Source organism: Orcinus orca, chromosome 4 (assembly GCF_937001465.1).
Source record: "Orcinus orca chromosome 4, mOrcOrc1.1, whole genome shotgun sequence".
NCBI classification, from domain to species: Eukaryota; Metazoa; Chordata; class Mammalia; order Artiodactyla; family Delphinidae; genus Orcinus; species Orcinus orca.
This window is the reverse complement of record NC_064562.1, coordinates 92,476,682-92,496,618: the sequence shown is the minus strand read 5'-3', so window position 1 is coordinate 92,496,618 and position 19,937 is coordinate 92,476,682. Positions and strand designations below refer to the sequence as shown.

The window sequence follows — 19,937 nt, the reverse complement described above, 5'->3', positions numbered from 1 at the left end:
CTTTCTGCTGTGGCTTTCAAGACGCAACTTGGCTGTGAAAAGGAGGCAACTTGTAGACCTCAGTTTTCAACTTTCTTTTTTGTTTTTTTCGGTTGCAGGAAGACAAGTTAAACTTCTAGAGAAACCTAATGGACGATCTCCACAACAGGTAAGCTGTTCTTTTTTTTGTGCTTTGGGAAGAAAGTCTGTTCTTTCCACTTTCCATTACATTTTATATTATTCGGTCTTCCACTACAGTTCTTATTACCTGAAACATTAAAGCCAGTAGACAGAGCAATCCCCAAAGTCTATTCTTTCTGACTCATTCAGGTTTGAGTAGAATTCTGTTATTTCCTTTTTACTTTTGTTGTTTAGGGGATACAGTTCTAAAACGGGACAAATGGTATGACCATACAAGTCTTCACACTGAAAGGTTTACAATATGGGGCTGAATCAAGAAGGCTGAGTGTTACCTTGTTTGAGCTCAGCTAGAAACGTGCACCTCAGGCCACTCCAAGTTTTCACCATTCCGCACATGCCCAAAAATGACCCCCAAAACACAGCATTCATCTGGGACTTACAGTTAAATTTTAGCCAGTAGATAAATTCACAACTATGGAATCCACAAATGATGAGGACCAATTGTACACCTAAAGCACGTGGATTAACACCTAGTACATAGGAAGCTCTGTGTAAGTTTGCTGTTTTTATCATCATTTTCATTATTCTATGTTATTAAATATCCTGAGGGTCTTAGACACCTTTGAAAAGTTTTAGGCCCGGGGAAATGATAAGATTCAGATTTATGTGGCTTAGATCATGTGACTTCCATGTGGCAAATGTATTATTTTAGAAGACACAGGTGGATGCAGGAAACAAGAGGATTTTGCAGTAAATTCAGGTAAGAAAAAAGTGATAATGTTTTAGGACAAGGCAAGGGTGGTGCACACGTAGAGAAAAGAGTGGGCTTACTAAGAAAGAGAGTGTAAGTGGTAGCATCCCCTGGAATGTGGTCCGGAACCCCACCAGCCCCATTATCTGCTCACCTGTGGCCACAAGTCTTCTCCAGTCTTTTCCCAAGATTACTCAGGTGCTCCTTGCCTTATGTAACATGTTACATGACATAGTTTAATCTCATACTTTTAATACTCTATTAGTCATGTATTTGTATGTCTGTCTTCCTTGCTAGACTGTGAACTCTTTTCAGCTCCCTGGAATCGAGTTCAGTACCTGTACGTAATAGGTGTTCAGGAAACACTTGGCGCATGAATGATGGGTGGTGAGCCCTTTAACAAACTGCAGAGATCTCTCCCTCTTTGTGTCCTAGTTACTAGCAGAGTGTCTTGTCCTCAGTTAAGTGCTCAGGGATATTTGAGACCTCAGAACCATGCTCAGTCTTTTCAAGTGCAAAAACTATTTTTACTGTACTTCAAAGAAACATTGGTGACCCAATTCTGCACATATAGGGTTTTCTGCAAACATGGGACAATCTGTTTTTTCTTGTCCTCTGACCAGTCCATGCTTCCAGCCTTGAGTCCAGAAGCACATTTATAAAATAAGGTGGTTGGGTGGTAGGATGTTCTCTAAGATTCGCTGAGGTTTGGGCATCTAGGATACTGGGAATTACCCAGAACTACTTCACTGTAAGCATCCAGCCCTGAGCTGTGCTTGCTTTTAAAGCTATCATTATTTATAGCTTTACAAGACTGTATTATATAAACGTCTCCCCACGTCGCCTCCTCTGCAACTTCCTCATCATTTCCAGAACTTAACTTTTTCTAAATGCTTCAGGTTTCTCCCAGACTTCTCCCACCTCCCAGATAAGGCTGCTTATCAGTGTTGGAGACATACTGTGTGTTGGAGACACGCCTAATTCCCACGCGGTTTCAGGGAGAATTTGGTCAGAACATCACCCATTTCTATTCACAGTGTCTAAAAGTCATTAAGCCAGTGGTTACATAATATTCTCATGGACAATGGCCGTGAAGATGAGAGCAGCCCACATTTACTAAGAACCTACTACTTGCCAGTCATACTTTGCCAAGCCCATCACGTGTGTAAGCCATGTGATTCTCACAGGAACCCTGCACAATTAGATGTTACTGTTTCCCCTGTCTAATGGTTGGCAAAGCTGAGATTCAGAGAAGTTAAGCAGCTTACTCAAGGTCATCCAACTTAGAACAGGCCAGTCCAGATTTTGACTCCACAGCCCACTCCCTTCATTACAGTAGACTGTCTTCTGTGTCCTGGATCTTAAAATTCTTCCTCCTCTTCTTCTGAACCCATATATGATTTTATACATGTACTTTGACCAGTCCTTCTGTTAACGTGGCCGTAAAAATGAAATCAACCACGCACTAATGCAAGAGTGTCTCGGATGTTTTTAAGCAGATTCTCTACTAAAGATTGGTGATGCTGAGCTTCCAATCAGCCAGAGTCAAGATCAGCCCCAAGCTGAGTTGAGATGAGTTTTGTCAGATGATACGGTTACTATGGTGGTCAAGAGTATGAAGGAAGGGGGCCACTGAATCCCACATGAAAAAGACATAGAACTGCACGTGTTAAGTGAAAACACATCATCTTCACTTCAAATTTTTGAAATCCTCTTCTCAAATGCACTCTGTTTGTACCATCTGAAGATTCTCCAAAGTGTACTTGTTCATACTCCCTGAAACTAAAAAACACCCAGAAGGTCATGGCCTGCCCCCATCTTCAGTTGGGTCTGAATCTTGGTGCTGTGGTCATGTATCCCCGATAATGATCTGGTTTGGTTTGGTGTTCAGTGATACGGTATATTGGTTCATCAGTGAACAGGATTCTACCCAAGTAGTCGAATTCAGGGTAAATACCTAAGCCCGTATCATTGATGATAAATTGTCATTTTAAGTGAGATTGCGTACGTGATTAGTTGAGCTCTCTATGACGTCTCGTTCACTTCAGAGCTGTCTGTGATAATCTGCCTGACTTCCTCAAGGCATACTTCAAAAGCAGTTGATAAGCACATGGTGATATCTAGATTACCAACTCTGTCTTAAACTGTTGAATTAGAGACTCACTGAAGGCTTTAGGAGCATATTAAAAATAAACTTCCTGCCACTACATTGATAATGTGGAATGGGTTAATACGGCCAGGTGCCCATGTGAATAATAGGAGATACCCTTCGTATTTTAGTAGACATGAGGAACATCGAAACGTATATTAACCGCCGTCACCCACACGCGGGAATGATGTTGAGTACTTTCACGAGAATACTAAATGCGAAGGTCCATGTGTCCCCTATACATTCTCCAGTGGCGGTTTTAGAATATATATAGGAAGAGTTTAAGAGCTTGGAAGGGAAGATAGGAGACTTGTCTGGAAGTTACATTACACAGCAAACAAACTGATTTTGGGTGGGAAAGGGAAGAGAACTTGATGGAGTTGATGGAGGGGCTAAAGTCCCTTCCCCAGCCACTGTGGACACCCCCTCCCATGTCAGGTATGTTACAAGCAGCAACCTATACAATAGATAATACCAATTTTTGCAGAGTCCAGTACTGTTATTGTATATTACTTAATAACTTAGCTAGAAAGCCTTTGACCAGGATATTATTTGTATTAGGCAAGGTCCAGCCAGGAATGGGAACTCTTCCTTTCAGACAGAGGGACGTTATAATCAGTGGGTTATGTGGGTATTGGAAGAGCTGGGAAACCAAATGAGATGGTGAGGCAACACAGAGATGGTCGAGGCAGGGAGACATTACCACCCCAGGATGAGACACAGAACCAGATGCTGGGGCAATGGCTGGAGCCATGGTGAGGCACCATGGTTCTATCTGGCACCATGGAGGGTGGGGCTCTTGGGTATCTATTGCTGTGGAGGAGATCTGGCCACTACCAGGATGAACAGCATACTGTCCGAAGTAGAGAGAAAGGGAAACATACCTTGACATCCCCCATCCTCCCCCTCTAGTCTTCCACCAGCACCTTCCACTGGTGGGACTACCCCGATCCAGAGGGCAAGGGTTCATCAGCATTACGGTGCCTTGAGAAACTGAGTGGGCAAGGGGCAGGGACCAGTCTAAGTGCAGACAGGCAGTAGACCAGCCCAATGTCTTGGGTTTGTTTCATCTGTTCCTCAGTTAGTAAACATTTAGGTTGTCCAGATTGACCCCCTATTATTGGACACGTGGTTTATTTTAACTTTTTCCTGTTATAACGCCCATAGAGAAGGATAAAATAACATAAATTAAAAACTGTTAAAAAGCAAATTCTGAAAAACAGACAGAATTTTTAGAAACCTAACAGGATTGTAAACTGCACCAATTGGGAGTGCAATTGGCAGTAATGACTACAGGTATTAGTTTTGGCCAACTTGGTTTGGGCCATATCATCAGTCACCAAAAGGGGCCAGTGGTAATTGTAGCCACCTCACTGTTGCCAGGAACTTCCCAAGCCACAAGCGTTCTTAGGGTGTTAGTCCTTCCCCTTTAAGTAGAGCTCACCTAGACCAACCAGCAACATAGCAAAACAAAGAGGCCTGCCTGCCTTCATTTCCATAAAGCCATAAAGCAGGAACTCTCAAAGTGTGGTCCCCAGAGGGCAGCATTAGCACCCTGGGAGCTCGTTAGAAATGAGAGTTATTGCCCGCACAGACCCAGGAGGATGTCTTATGGACCCCGTTCCCTCTGCCTCTCAAAGTGCTCACGAGGATCCCCGCCCCTGTCACCCATACACCCTAGTCTTTATTCAATAATGAGCTGCAGCTCATCTGATCCAGACAGGAGCCTACTCCCAGGAGTTTACAGTCCAGAGAATAGGGGCATAGCTTCTCAAACTTTCCCTAGAACTGTTCCCACCAAGAGTACAGGGAGAAGGAACTGGTCTAGAGGGCTGACCATAAGCTACCAACAGAATTTGAAATTTTCTGCAGAGCAGAAATTGAGACACAGAAGTAGAGAAAAAAACGTATGGACACCAAGGGGGGAAAGCGGCGGGGGGTGGGGGTGGGGGTGGGATGAACTGGGAGACTGGGATTGACATGTATACACTGATGTGTATAAAATGGAGGACTAATAAGAACCTGCTGTATAAAAAAATAAATTAAATTAAATTAAAAAAATAAATTTATATGAAATTGCAAAGAGCTAAAAATATCCAAAAACATCTTTTAAGAAAACAAGATAGAAGAACTTTCTCTGTTATTGCAAACCTAGGGTAATAAGAACAGTGGTTTTGGCAAAAGTAGATCAATGACACAGAATAGAGAGCTTAGTATCAGCACTAAGTATAAATGGATACTTGACTTTTGACACAAATATTACTGCAGATAAGTGTAAAAAACTCACAAAATTTAAATAAACTATGCAGGCATAATTGCTATCAATAGTTTTTTAAAGTAAACAACAACAAAAAGATGAATGATAACTCTATTCAACAACCCTCACAGAATTTCTGTCTTATTCCCTATCTTCTTCTGTTATAGCTACTGTCACGTGCTTATATCAGGTTTTTTCCCTTCTTTACATTCATTTTCCTCTCTAAAAAAAAAAAAAAAGCCTTCTGTTTAATTCTAATAATTCATGCAAATTTTGCCTTTTCAAACACAATATTCTGAATTTATTTTAAATCAAAAATAATGAGCTTCTTCCACAAAAACTTTCAAATTGGGCCATATTTATTTTATAGCTTCTCTTTACCTCCTAATTCATGGCCACTTACCCTCATCCAGAAGATGGGGCCCCAAGACCAGCTCACACCATGGGCTGCCCACGGGGCCTGGGGCAGCACAAGGATGGCCATAGGGAAGGAGCAGTGAAACGGGCAGGCCCAGCAGCATCAGAGCTAACACGGGAGAAACTGAACCCCTCCACAGCTCCTTCCTCCTGAAGCCTCTTCCACAGAATTATTGTCCAGAAAGACAGATCCCATTTGTGTGAAAAGAGGCGTCTATAGAATTGCCAGAGTTTTTTGACCCCGCCATGGTCTGGCCAGACTACAGAATAAATCCCATGCCCAGCCAGAACTGGAGGAAGCCCTGCCGTAAGGTGGTGCTATGGCCACCAGGACTTAACACAATAATTGTCTGAATGTTTACCACATCACCTACTCCCTAACTTCACCACCTGGCAAAGCACCTACACTATTTGTGCCTTTAATTCTGTGTCTGAGGCCTTTCCCATACCAAGTCCTTCCCTTGAAATTAAATTAAATAACCACTATATACTGCCATCTGGTGGCCAATAGATGAAACCACACCTATGAAATTCTATCAGAGCCCAAATCAAGAGGATCCAGTTCCCTTCTGCAAAAGCTAATGGATCACAAGCTGCTGCTTATTGTGTAAAGCAGTGAACTCAGAAAACAACAAAACCTACAAGAGGTATTATATTAATATAATATGAAATATATAAATATTATATAATTAATATATAATCAGGAAGTATTAATAATAATGAAAACAATAACAACAGCATTAATAATAGCCACACTGTACCACTTTCAACTTTCATGTCCATTTACTTATCTATAAAATACTGGCTCCCAACCTTTGTGCAGTGTTGGTGGGAATGTAAATTGGTGCAGCCACTATGGAAAACAGTATGGAAGATCCTCAAAAAATTAAAAATAGAGCTACCATATGACCCAGCAATTCCACTCCAGGGTGTATATCCAAAAAAGAAAATAAAACACTAATTCGAAAAGATCTATGCATCCCAATGTTCACAGCGGCACTGTTTACAATAGCCAAGATATGGAAACAACCTAAGTGTCCATCAACAGAAGAATGGATAAAGAAGGTGTGATATATATGATGGAATATTATTCAGCCATAAAAAAGAATGAAATTTACATTTACTCATTTACAACAACATGGATGGATGTAGAGAGTATGATGCTTAGTGAAAGAAGTCAGAGAAAGACAAATACTGATCTATAAATATGATATCATATGACATATCATATGACAAATGTGATATATATGATATCATATATATGTGGAATCTAAAAAATAAAACAAACGAATATAGCAAAACAGAAACAGACTCACAGATACAGAAAACAAACTAGTGGTTACCAGTGGGGAGAAGGAAGGGGGGAGGGGCAAGACAACGGTATGGGATTAAAACTATTATGTATAAAATAGATAAGCAATGAGGATCTATTGTACAGCACAGGGAAATATGACCATTATTTTGTGATAACTTTAAATGGAGTACAATGTATAAAATATTGAATCACTATACTGTACACCTGAAGCTAATGTAATATTGCAAATCAACTACTCTTCAATTAAAAAAATAATAGGGAATTCCCTAGTGGTCCAGTGGTTGGGACTCAGCGCTTTCACTGCCGTGTCCCGGGTTCAATCCCTGGTCAGGGAACTAAGATCCCACAGGCCACGCAGTTTGGCCAAAATAATAATAATAATAATTACTGGTTTCCACCTTAAAAGATTATTGTAAAGTAATAATCTAAGATTCATTCAATCTTAAATTTCATTTGAGAAATGAAATTTCTTAAAACAGTACTTGATGCATATTAAACACTCAAATATTAACTACTTGCAATATTAATAAGTACTGGCAGGATGCCAAACATTACAGTAAATGCCACACATACTTTTATCTCATTTAAATTTCAAAACAATCCTGATAAGCAGGAACTGTTATCATTCCCATTTTGCAGATTAGACAGCTAAAGGTCACAGAGGCTAAGAAATTTGCCTAGAGGTCACAAAGCTAATAAATGGTGGAGGTAGAATTGGAACCCACGACTCTGGCCCTAAGTTATTCATTTAACCGCTGTGCTGACTTGCTGGTGTGATAAATCTCAGATGCTTATACATCCCGCCTCATGCACATACCCCAGCCCTGCCACACACACACACACACACACACACACACACACACACACACACACACACACACACACACACACACACACACACACTCCCCCAGCACCTCCCAGTGAAGGAGGTCCAGCAGGTGTACTTCCTCCTCCCTCAGAGTCCCCCTGACCTGAGTCCTCGCCCCTCCCAGGGAAGTTGCTGTTACACACACTCTCCCCATCTCAAGGCTCCAGGGCGTTGGTCAGCAGGACCCTATGGCAAAGAAGCCAAGGAGACATTTTCAAAGAGCTGCAGACCTAAGGGAATGAGATGAGAACTTGGGGCCTGAAGGAAGGAAACAGGAGGAGAAGCTCTGTGCATTCAGTCAGGATCATGGGTTGGGGTGACTGTGGACTTGGGACCCAAACGCAGCCCATCAGTATTGGGATGGGGTAGTTCACACACCACTGAGCAGAGCTCCCCACCTGCAAAACGGTGATATTGGTGCCTGCCTTGTCTCGGTGTTCAATGATAACGGTGTGTGAGCCGAGTCAGAGAGAGGGTCATGAGGGGAGGAACCTTCCTTCGCTGATTCACCATTTCAATTGTTAGATTTGGAAGAGAGCTTTGATGTCATGGACTCATTGGGCAGATAAAGAAACTGAGGAATAAGGAGGTTACACAGCTTTCCCACATCCACATGGTTGATGATGAAGCCACTGCTGGAAAGTGGATTTCTCACACCTGGCACAGACTTTGCCTGGCTGAGTTCACCAAAACACCAACCACCACCTGGCAATAATTAGTTTGGGGCGTAAAACCCCTCCTGATAATTAGACTGTCATGACAGTTGTTTTTCCCAAAGTTCCACAAAACACAAGTTCTGTTGGTTGTTAATATCTTTTATGGGGAAAAAAAAAAGGCTCTGTGGTCAAATAATTTTGGAAAATACTGAATTAAACAAGGTGAAATCGTTCTTTTTCATAACTATGAATGTGTTCATCTTTCATCTCTGCTGTTTCCAAACCTGTTTGACCAGGGAACCCTTTGGCAGGGGTTTGAACACACCTCTGCACAAATATTCCATCAAACCCAGTCCTAAGTGATGCTGATACACATATGGTAGCACATTGACTGTTGGGAGTGCATCAAATGAACTATTTGATGGTGCTGATAATAACTGTCTTCTTATAGTCTTTCCAGTTCTCCAAAATCACTGAAGTTCAACCTCTTTAGGAGAAAAGGGAACACACCAGAAAATTTTGTCCCAGAGAGTTTTCAAAGCCTTCCCAGAAAGGAGGATATGATTCTGCTGAGGAAAGAGATTGGGTAGTAGTCAAGAATTATCTTCTTGTCCTTTTTCCACTGTAGATTCAATTCTGTCTATGGAGTTGGGCAGGCAGTCTTTAATTTCTTTCATAAAGCACCTGGTGGTCTCTTCAGTGTGTGGTAGTTATTTTTATCCAATCCTCTTGAGTCTAAGAGGTCAGTACCCAGAAGTGACTCACTACATATTTTTCAACTTTACCTGCTGGCCAGATTAAGGTGAAATCCTAGACTGTTTTCTAAACACTGGCAAGTTGGTTTTTCAAAACGGAGTTGAAACTTAAGTGTTTAATTTTATTATGTCTCTTCCAAACACTCCAACTTCTATCAACTCAAACCACTTGCCAGAAGCTGCTCTGAAAGCTCATTCATTGACTAGAGCCCTCGAAGCAGGTTGTCCTTGACCCTTGGAATTACATAACTGTAGTTCCCAAGCTGGGAAGAGGACCCACGGTTCCTCCCATCTCTCTCAGTTCGTGTCATGCACTTGGCTTTTGGTTTTGGACCACTGGGTGGAGTGAGATTTGATCATGGAAAAGGTAGACCTTCTACTGGAATAATTTATAAAAGCTCATACTCAGGCTTCCCTGGTGGCGCAGTGGTTGAGAGTCCGCCTGCCAATGCAGGGGATGTGGGTTTGTGCCCCGGTCCGGGAAGATCCCACATGCCGCGGAGAGGCTGGACCCGTGAGCCATGGCCGCTGAGCCTGCGAGTCCGGAGCCTGTGCTCCACAACGGGAGAGCCCACGACAGTGAGAGGCCCGTGTACCGCAAAAAAAAAAAAAAAAAAAAAAAAAAAAAGCTCATACTCACCATTCATTCATTCACACCTGTCACTCACCAATCATTCCTTTATTTGAATAACAGGTGTGACGTGCTCCAGGCAAGCTGGCTGCTGCCCTGGATTAGGCATTGCCTGCGAGGGGCTTGTGTTCAGTAAGGGAGGCCGACAGCTGATGAACAGCAATGCCCTAGACTGTAAGTCCTCTTCTGAGATGGGGCAGCCCAAGGACAGGAAGCATCTTTGCCTTCAGTGTTCTAGTGCCTGGGGCTGGATATTGAGGAAAGGTCTTTAGTACATACTCAGAATGACAGCTAAATCCAGAAAGGCCCGTGGGCTTTTGATGAGCTCCTTTCCTTTTCTCCATGTGTTTCTTTATAGGGAATAGCTTAGTAACAATGGTTTCCTGTAGGTAATGGGTCCTAGCCCGGAGACAAGCAGAACAAGAACAGACATCAGATTAGTGGTTTTTTTTTTTTTCAACTTCCCACTATTTTTTTTCCTTTTAACTTTTGGTTTTGACATCATATAGACTTACTAAAAAGTTGCAAGAAAAGTACAAAGGACCCTCATAAAGTCACAGTCCCCAAATGTTAGCATTTGCTTTATTTTTCTCTCTTTCTCTACACATACACACACAATCTTTTTCCTGAATCATTTTAATAAGTTACAGGTACCATGCCCTTCTACTCCTAAATACTTTACTCTGAATTTCCTAAGAACAAGGGCATGCTTTTCTATAACTCCAGACCAATAATCAAGATCAGGACATTTACATTGGTTTAATACTACTACCTAATCTACAGACCTATTCAGATTTCACCAGTTGTGTCAATAATGACCTCTTAAAAAAGATCATGATTGCATTTGGTTGTCGTGTCTCGTCCATCTCCTTTAATCTGGAATAGTTCTTTAGTCTGTCTTTGTTTTTCATAAAGTTACATTTCTTTAAAGAGCACAGACCAGTTGTTTTGCAAAATAGCCCATAATTTGGGTTTGACGTTGCCTCCTGCTTCAATCCAGATTATACTCTTTTGGTAGAAAAACCACAGAAGTGACTCCAAGTCCTCAGTGCATCACATCCAAGGCTGCCGACTAGTCTCGTTACTCATGATGTTAACCCTTGATTATTTGATATAGGTGCTGTGAACCAGGTTTCTCCACTGTAAGGATACTGTTTTACCCCTAAGCGTGTGGTGGGGAGCTACTTTGAGACTAAATATCCCATTCTCCTCAAGTTTTCACCCGCTGGTCTCAGCATCTGTTGATGATTCTTGCTTACCTCAACTGTTCCTGTGATGGTTGTCAAATGGTGATTTCTCTAGTTCCATTATTCCTTGTATGTTTGTTAGCTGACCATCTACTTGTAAGTCAGAGCTTTCCCCTTTTTAGATTTATATCCTAAGGATTCATAGACCCTTGTTTTATTCAATGGATTATAATCCTTTATGTTAGTATTTATTCTCATGTTCATGTTGTTCTGTATTTGGCCAGTAGAACCCCTGCCAGCTGGTCCTGTGTCCATTTGACCTGTCCCTGTCATTCTTTAAGATCATCACAATCAGAGGCAGCCCTTTCCGGCTGGGTTGAGCCTTTTCCTATATTCCTTGACTTCCTGATGGATACTCAGTCAATTTCTCTGTCTGGTTGCAAAACTCCTGCCTCCCCCCAGTCTCCCCGTTTCTCCCCACCTTCATCACTAACTCCCTTGTGAAACCAGATTTTCCCGCAAGGGGACTTGACTAGTAACTGATGGGGCTTTAGCGTGCCCGTCTTCAAACACAGGACTGTGTAATTTCAACACGGAACACAGGACAAGAGTCAACGTCCAACACAGGAGTCCAGGAGCAGGCAGGCGCCAGCAGTGGGTGGACACACCATCCTAACGGTGTTTGCTTTTCTCCTGTGCAAACCAGATGACGGCTGCGAAGGCTTTGCCTTTTGCTTCTCTGTTGCTCTTTTCCACGCCAAAGAGAAAGCAAATTCTGATTCTGCTCCATAATAAAGGGCCCCAGACAACTGAGTTCTCACCTTTAAGCCAGATGTTGTCAAAGTGAGGGGGGAGAGAAAGAGACAGACTGCCCGTTTTGAATTCGGTTTTACTTCAGAAGAGCATACATTTTTTTCCCCATGTCCGTGTGCCACGCTGGACCTGGAGTATTTCCTTTTTGCACCTGGAGGTGGGAGACCTCCTCGCTAAAAGCAAGATGTGGTGTGGCAGGGACACATGAAAAGAGAAACAGATCAGGTTTGATGTTAGGAATCATCATAGAAACAAGAATCACTGTAGACACAGGCGGGCAGGGGTTGGGTGTAAATGCATTAGTCCCCACCCTTTTCTCGTCAGCGGTCACTCAACCTTGGACGTTGGAGCCTATCTCACTGAGAGAAGGAATGTCGCTGGGGAAGGAAAACACAGCGTGGTGAGAGAGGGCAGGACCTCTAACCAGGAAGAGGCTGCCTCCACTGGGCTGGGGAGAGAGAGGCACAGAGCGTGGCCCTGGGTACGGGACCAGGTCTGTAGGAACCCCAGGGGGTGCACCCTAAAGGGAGGCAGCGGGGGGTGGGGGGGACTGTAAACTTGACTTGAAAGGGGAGAGTCATCAAAACACCTTTTATAACTACATGGCTTTGACGAAAAATACAGATCCTGTGGTTTTCCAGGGAAACGGGTGGGTGGTGAAAGCCACAGATGACATGTCGGTTCTCCTAGAAACAGGGAAGCAGAGGCTCTGGAGTTGGGCTCTTAAATCTCAGCAGTAATCTCACTTCCGGGCACGTTGCTTGTGTGGCCTCAGCGCCAGCAGCAGAGGGTGGGGACAGCCAGCCAGCCTGGCAAGGGTGCCTCAGGGTCAGGATGACCTTGATCAGCCTCAGAGACGCTGGGAAAGCCAGGCGTCGCTCAAGACAAGCCTCTTTCGTTTGTTCTTCTTTCCAGAAGAAAACCTTCCCTGCCTACGACTCTGGAACCCACCTGCCTGACATTTTTCAGTAATTCACATCTCACGATTGCTTCAATTACATTATTAAGACCTGTAGTCTGCCCCTCTCTCAAACACTCCAAAGCCCTTTTTTTCTTTTCTTTGACTTTTTTTCTTGCCTCCTATCCTCCTGACTTTTTAAAAACAGATTCCAAGATAAACAAAGGTACTGCAAGCATGGAAACGCCAGATTTTGAGGGCGCAAGTGGGGAGGGGAGGGCTGATGGTGGGGAGGAAGCACACAGGGGGCTCTTGAACCTGTCATCCGGCTGATATATAAATTATTTGCAGCAAATGGACATAAGTGGGGAGCAGAGGCTGGAAACAAAATCCTGGGCTTGGAAAATGGGGTAATTTCTTTGAGAGTACATTGAAAAAGGAAAAGGTTGTACACATATCGCTGGCTAAGCCACCAGTGATTTCTCTCTCTGTGGAATTTTTGTTGCACTTGGGGTGTGCGTATTTCAGTTGGCGCCACAGTTGATAGAAATATACCATTTGGCCCTTATTCTGGAAACAAGTATTACTTGGTATTGTTAATGCTCTTGTTTGTATGTGTATGTACGTCATGACTACTAGATTCTTTCTTAGGTGCAAAGCTTTCGTCTTTTTTTTTAAGCATGCTGTATGTAGACAAAGCTGAGTAATAAGTATATGCTTATTATGAATATTAACTCATATCATCTCCAACAATGCTAGGTGGTAGATGCGTCATTATCCCCATTTACAGATGAAATAGCTGAGGCCCAAAGTTACACGGCAGAGCTGGGACCTGACCCAAATAATCCAGGCAATCTCCCCATCTCAAATCTGTAATCACATCTGCAAAGACTTTCTTTCTTGATCACATGAGGTAACAGTCACAAGTTCCAGAGATTAGAATGTGGATGTTGGATATCTTTATGTATGTGTGTGGGGGTGGGGGGGTGTAAATCTAGTTTCCTCTAACCATCCAACTAGTCTATACTTCTTAAAAGGCACCAGTAATTTTCTCTGTGGTTAAAGGCTTATGAAGTAGCATCCTGGGAAATTCATGCATGATGGAAAGGAAGGAGAGAGAACAGAGGAAGCAGTGACACAGCTGACAATGAGCGATCCCTCTCTCTCCCTAGTACATGCATCTCATGGAGACAAAGGGACTAGGGCTTTAGATTCTGTCACCGGCTTGTCTTCTTAAAGGTTGTAGCTGTTAGAGATGGAAGATGACTTAAAGTTTCTTCCATACTAATTTTTAGGATTTTCAGAAAAGACCAGAACAGTGTGGTCAGTTTTACATGAAGAGAAGGTTTTATTCAGGGGGCAATCATGAGGGAAAAATGCAACTTGGGAGAGGCCAGGGGACAGAGGGCAGGTGGGAAATGAAAGAAGCAAAGACATGAGTCCATCTGCCACCAGCAAGCCCGAAGGGGCGTGTCCTTGAACTGCCAGAGAGTGGAGTCCATGGATCGTAGCCAGGATGGGACTCGTGGTGGGAAAAGCAAAACAGAAGCAGTTTAGTCCAAGTAAAGCTTGTGATGATCCCTCCAGCTCTAATCTCCTCAGGTCTGTAACATGGAACGTGGAGATCAGCTGCCGTATCCTGACATCTTTTAATGCTGAGTAGCTAAGCCCCTGGCGCGGAAACCTCTCCACTCTCTTACACCATCTGCTGCTGCACGTGGGCTGCACCCCGGTTAAGTCCATGTCCCCTGTGGAAGACAATGGAAGAGAAAACGCACAAGTCCTTTTCAGTCCCACCTTTCTCTCCCTAACATTCGTCAACCTGTTTTTTCCTCATTTGCAAAGTGGAGATGGCATAACTCCCAGGGCTGGGGAAAGGTCTGGCACAAGAGACAAGTGTAAATAAATGTTTGAGAACTCTGAATCTGTGATTTTAGATACGTGAAGGTATTCCGGGTAACCAGTGCCCTCCCTGAATCGCGTTATCCTTTTGCCAAAAATTGTAACTCTACTAACTTTGAGTGTATCTAGGAAAGAAAAAGCAAACTTAATTCCTATTAAAATGTCATTCAGCCTCCCCGGCCCAGTCCAGGCCGAGAGCGCCCGCCTGCTGCTTCCGCTCTCCGCGCAAGCGCCCGAAGCTCGGCCGGAGAGCAGCGGAGCCGCCGGCGGGGCCGGGAGAGGAGCGGGCGCCGCTGGCCGGGAAGGTGCTGGAGGCCACGGTCCGCATGTTGAAGGTGCAGCTCCCCGCGTTATCTTAAGCAGCTCCCAGTCCCCGAGAGCATTACCAGGATCGCCCGGCTCACAGTTTCAGAATGGCTTTGATTATTGCCTTTCCTCGGTGTACTTGCACTACCTTGCGGTTCGTCCATTCCTCCCGAAGAAAAAGCAGCAGAAGGATAACTTGATTAATCTTAAAATACAAAAGGAAAATCCCAAAGTGGTGAATGAAATAACCATTGAAGATTTGTGTCTTACTAAAGCAGCTAATTGTAGGTGTTGGCGTTCTAAGACGTTTCCTGCCTGTGATGGTTCACACGATAAACACAACAAATTGACTGGAGATAATGTGGGTCCACTAATACTGAAGAAGTATAATAGTAATGAATTAGGATGGAATTCAATTCTGTGCTGCAAAATCTTATAACAGTATTTTTCCATTCTTTGTTTATAGAAGATCTTTCAAATGGTAGTCTTAAGTATTGCTACTGGTTGAATAATTATTTCTGCCAATTTATTTTACACTACTGTTTATATTTGACACTTTGTATATTCAGTCATTGATATAGAATTAAATCGTGCAACACTTTCACTCTGATTTCAAAGAATTAATGTATCTTCCTACAATAAAACGAACACTTTTTATTTTTAAAATAAAATAAAATAAAATGTCCTTCACTCTGTTCTCTCCTTTTTATGCCTTTTTTTCCAGATGATAACAAAAAGTAATCCAGATGGGGTGCAGGTGCTGTAAAATGCTACAAAGGTAACATTGAACAAAATGTCCCATCCGAATGGAGGAATTTGTGATTACTATGCAAGCACTTTAAACACCCTGCATGGGTTCAATGCATTCACCCAGCTTGGGGCATGACCACCATTGCCAGGAAATTAAGAGTTTGGAACCACTTTAATGTCATTTAAAAGAACACGAGGCCTGGATTTTTAAACATTTTTTGCGCAATGCTCAGAGTGTGTTGGGAACGCTGTCTTTCTCTGAAGCTGAATTTGGTTTGGATTGAATTTACATTTCTCCAGAGAGCTTCAATGCAAAGAAAAGTTTGAGTTTTTGAAGATGCCTGAAATGGCATCACTGAAAACACCCCAGTCACATATGTGCTTTTAATTTTGTCCAGATTCTATTTCATAAAAATTTGGGCAACATAAATATAATTCTGTATAAAATAAAGGGGAAAAATTAACTGATGATTTTGCTTCCTTGACAAAACTATCTTTATTATGTTAGTTCTGTTCCGTATCTATATCTATCTATATATAGATCTATATATAGATAGATATAGGTATATAGACACACACACACCTACATACATATATAAGTTTTATTCCACTATAATTATAATCTGATGTTAAGCTCTATTCAAAAAAATATTTATTGTAAGTATCTTTCCTGCTAGTCCAGACTTCATATTTTAATTACTACATAATATTCCATTGAGGGGTTGAACCATCAGTTCTGAACCAGTTATTTTCCTGTTGTTGGATATTTGTTTTATTTATTTACATTTTTTGTTTGTTTTTCAATTTCATGACCCACTTTGTTCTGTAACTTCTTCCTGCCCTTTTTTGAATCTCTTCTTAAGATCTATTTCCAGTTGGTAGAACATTTTTATACCAACTATATATATTTAATGAGGCACACATATAGACTTAAAAGAGTAATCATGGAAATTTATAGGAATTGTAGAAAACAGCAGAGCCTGTAGTAGATATATTAATAATGAAAGTTATTAATAAAGTTAATACTTAACCCGACTGGTCTCCCTTCTTCTCACCCCAGCTATCTCTTGGATCCAGTTCAAGTGCCCTCCCCTGGTTATGTCAACGAAGTAAACAGCTGCAAGTTAGATGAAGACGATGCCGTTAAGTTAAAAGGCAAACAGAGCCACGAAGTGCTGGTACACAAGGATGACCCTCCGAGCGAGAGCTCCAAGAGGACCACGAGCAGGTACCAAACGGCTGCTCTGCAGGAGCCCTGCGGGCCGCCCCAAGGACCGCTTCTCCCGGGGGACACGGCCGGGGGACCCTGCGCTGAGAAGACTGGCGGGGCCGTCAATGGCCTCGGCCCCGCTGCTGCCCTGCAGCTCGCTGGCGATCCCGGGTGCCCCCAGGGGGACAGGGGCTCCTGGGCCAGTGCCACAAACAAGGGTCACACGACTCGGCCCTTCCTTGGAGGAGGAAGTGCCAGGCAACCGGACTGCGTGCTGCTGGCTTCAGGAGAGACCCGTGTCATCGGAAACGGCGACTCCAGCGCGTCTTGCGCGGCAGGGCATCCCGCCTGGGAAATCCCAGACCACGTCCTCCAGATACCCGCCCCCGATTACCCTCAGCTGTGGGGCTCAGCCGACGATGACGACGCAGATCACGTTGATCGCGAAGAAAAGGACTGTCTTTTCAAGAGCCACACAGAGGAGGAGCCCGGGCAGGGCGCTCCCCCCGGGGCGGGGGAGCGTGGTTTGAATATGCCCTTCTCGGTGAAGAGAAGCTGGGATTCGTTAAACGAGGCCGTGGCAACTGAAGTTCTAAGTGTATACTTTAAAGAAGAGGATCCTGCACAGGACGTACCTGTGGTCGATTCGAGAAACGGGTGGGAGGAGACCCAGGGCTCCCCTGGAGATGCGAGTGGGGAGACGGCGGATGAGGACGCAGAGGTGGCCGAAGCCCTGGCCGCTTTAGAGGCAGCTACTGCGGGAGAAGATGTGGACGAGGCAGAGTAGGGGAGCGGCTTTGCGCCGGCAAGGAAGCCAGCGTTGCGCTGGGCGTATGGGGCTGGGTTTGCTCCTTAGACACAGAGCTGATGACCGCAGCGCAGATGGGTGCAGCCTTACCGGTGGTTGACACCCAGCAGCTGTTCTGATGGCTGTGAGCGCCTGGGCCACACCGCTTGTTAAACATGGAGAGTACCACCGTCTAGATGGGCTAAAACTCGAGACACGAGAATAAAAGTCAGAGTGGGCCACAGTGCTCGTGTCCACAGCGCATGCAGACATTAAACAGCCTGCTCGGCACCCCGCATGACTCCCCCAGAACATCTGGTGCAGATGTCCCTGAGGATGCGCTGACGTCCCAGCGCTTAATCCCAAGGGCTTAAGGTTCACAGAACATTCTGTTTGACTCTAAATTCTCTATCTTGCTTTTGAGAGCCAAACGTTATACCCAACCCGAGAAAGGTAACTACCCCCACTTAAAGTGCCTAATGTATGGTTTACCTGCAGGGACAATCACCCAGGGAACTAATAACTAACCACTTGTTGGACCGGGGGTGAAGCTCAGCAGCTTCCAGGGTGGAGCACGAGCCGCCCGTAAACACATGGTTAGTCATTAGCTGTGATATCAGGACACCTTGACCTTAATTTTTTTACATTATTACTTTTTAATCTCCTGTGGGATTGGGAAGTCTGGTCAAAATAATTATTTAAACTGCTTGTGTCAAATTCAGGTTTTCATGAGATTTGGAACAGCAAAGAGATAGATGGAGTGTTTTGTGCCATGTTAATGTCTGATTGTGATTAAAATATAGCAACATATGTGTCTGTGTGTCTTAACTCAAAAGTGCTTCTAATTTTCCCAGACTGAGCATTAGTGACCCTTGATGTTTCTTTCCATTTAAACAGCTAGACTATTAAATTACAGATGAAGAGGAGACTAGGTTGGTTTGCCAAGAATGGCTTTGACTCTCTGTCCCTGTAGTTCAAACTCTTGACACCATGATTACCTGTGCGGATCTGACCTTTAGGATGAATAGCCCTCTCTGGGTTTCAGCCTTCTAATTTATAAACAAGGACAGCTATTTAGACATGGCTTGATGGAGAATTTAGAGGATGGTCAAGAGTATTTAGAAAAATACCAACATGGAGGGTGCTTTATTATGGTGTTTCATAACACAGGCTCTGAAATCTGACCTTGGTTGGATTTCCAGCTTTGCATGTGACCTTGGGCAAGGAATGTATCCCTTCTATTTGCCCATTAATTAAGTGAGAATTATAATATGTATTTCTAGAGATTGTCATAATGTCATCGCTCCATTTTGGTAATTATTTAACATAAACATGATTTCTGAGCCTAACAGACAGACATTTCCCTGGGTTTGCTTGATGGCAAGCCACCTCTACATACAAGGTCACTCAGAGCTTTTAAAGGCTAAACTGTTGGCATTGCTAATTGCATTGTTGGTTTACTGTTCTGTTTAGTACATCAGATGCTTAATATTTCAAAGTGGTTCCTTCAACAATTTCCTAAGTGTACCTGTTGGGATCAGGTCCAGCTGCATGTGATAAATGTCTTATAAAAATAGAGATTTATTTACCTTTTCTGTAAAAGAAGTCTGGAGGTAGCAGTCCAGGCTGGTAGAGGATGCCATGGCATCAGCGACTTATGTTCCTTCTATCATTTGGCTTCCATCTCAAGATTACTGCGTGGTCCACAATGGCTGCTGGGGTTCCAGTCACTCATTTGCTTTCCATGCAGGAAAAAGAATAACAGGTCAGAAGATCTCACTCCCTCTCTATTAAGGACCTTCTAGAAGTGTAATTCAACCTTTCCACTTGTTTCTCATTGGTCAACATCTGGTTACTTGGTCACATCCAGCTGCCAGAAAGGCTAGGAAGACTTACCTTTCTAGCTATGAGCATGGCTTTCCCAACTAAATTCAGGATTCAGTTACGGAGAAGGGGGAGAATGGACGTTGAGTTATGAGATGGTCTGCTTACAATCTGCCACACCAGGTCCTCAAAACACAAAAGCCCGGGATAGAGCTGATTTGAAAGAGATTGAAAGATATTTACAGTTAGTGTGACACAGGAGGAGTCTGAACCTTTGGTCCAAGGAGGACTGGACAGCTACAGCCTTCCCAGCTTCCCATGGGTATCTCCAAAACAGAAGG

At 43.5% G+C, this 19,937-nt stretch overlaps 2 protein-coding genes across 2 annotated transcripts in view; both read left to right on the top strand.

The window, feature by feature from the left end:
* Window positions 1-18,582, top strand: part of C4H4orf19 (chromosome 4 C4orf19 homolog) — a 70,504-nt gene extending 51,922 nt beyond the window's left edge. The window contains exons 3-5 of the mRNA XM_004266228.3: window positions 99-148; window positions 15,750-15,803; window positions 16,836-18,582. Coding sequence (XP_004266276.1) covers window positions 15,772-15,803; window positions 16,836-17,772 — 969 coding nt within the window. The 5' untranslated portion in view covers window positions 99-148; window positions 15,750-15,771 and the 3' untranslated portion in view covers window positions 17,773-18,582. The remainder of the gene's footprint in view (window positions 1-98; window positions 149-15,749; window positions 15,804-16,835) is intronic.
* LOC117200067 (CDGSH iron-sulfur domain-containing protein 2 homolog) lies at window positions 14,540-15,733 on the top strand. The gene has a single exon (XM_033421641.2). The coding sequence runs from the start codon at window positions 14,880-14,882 to the stop codon at window positions 15,462-15,464; it is 585 nt and encodes a 194-aa protein (XP_033277532.1). The 5' UTR covers window positions 14,540-14,879; the 3' UTR covers window positions 15,465-15,733.
* Window positions 18,583-19,937: the final 1,355 nt, after the last annotated feature.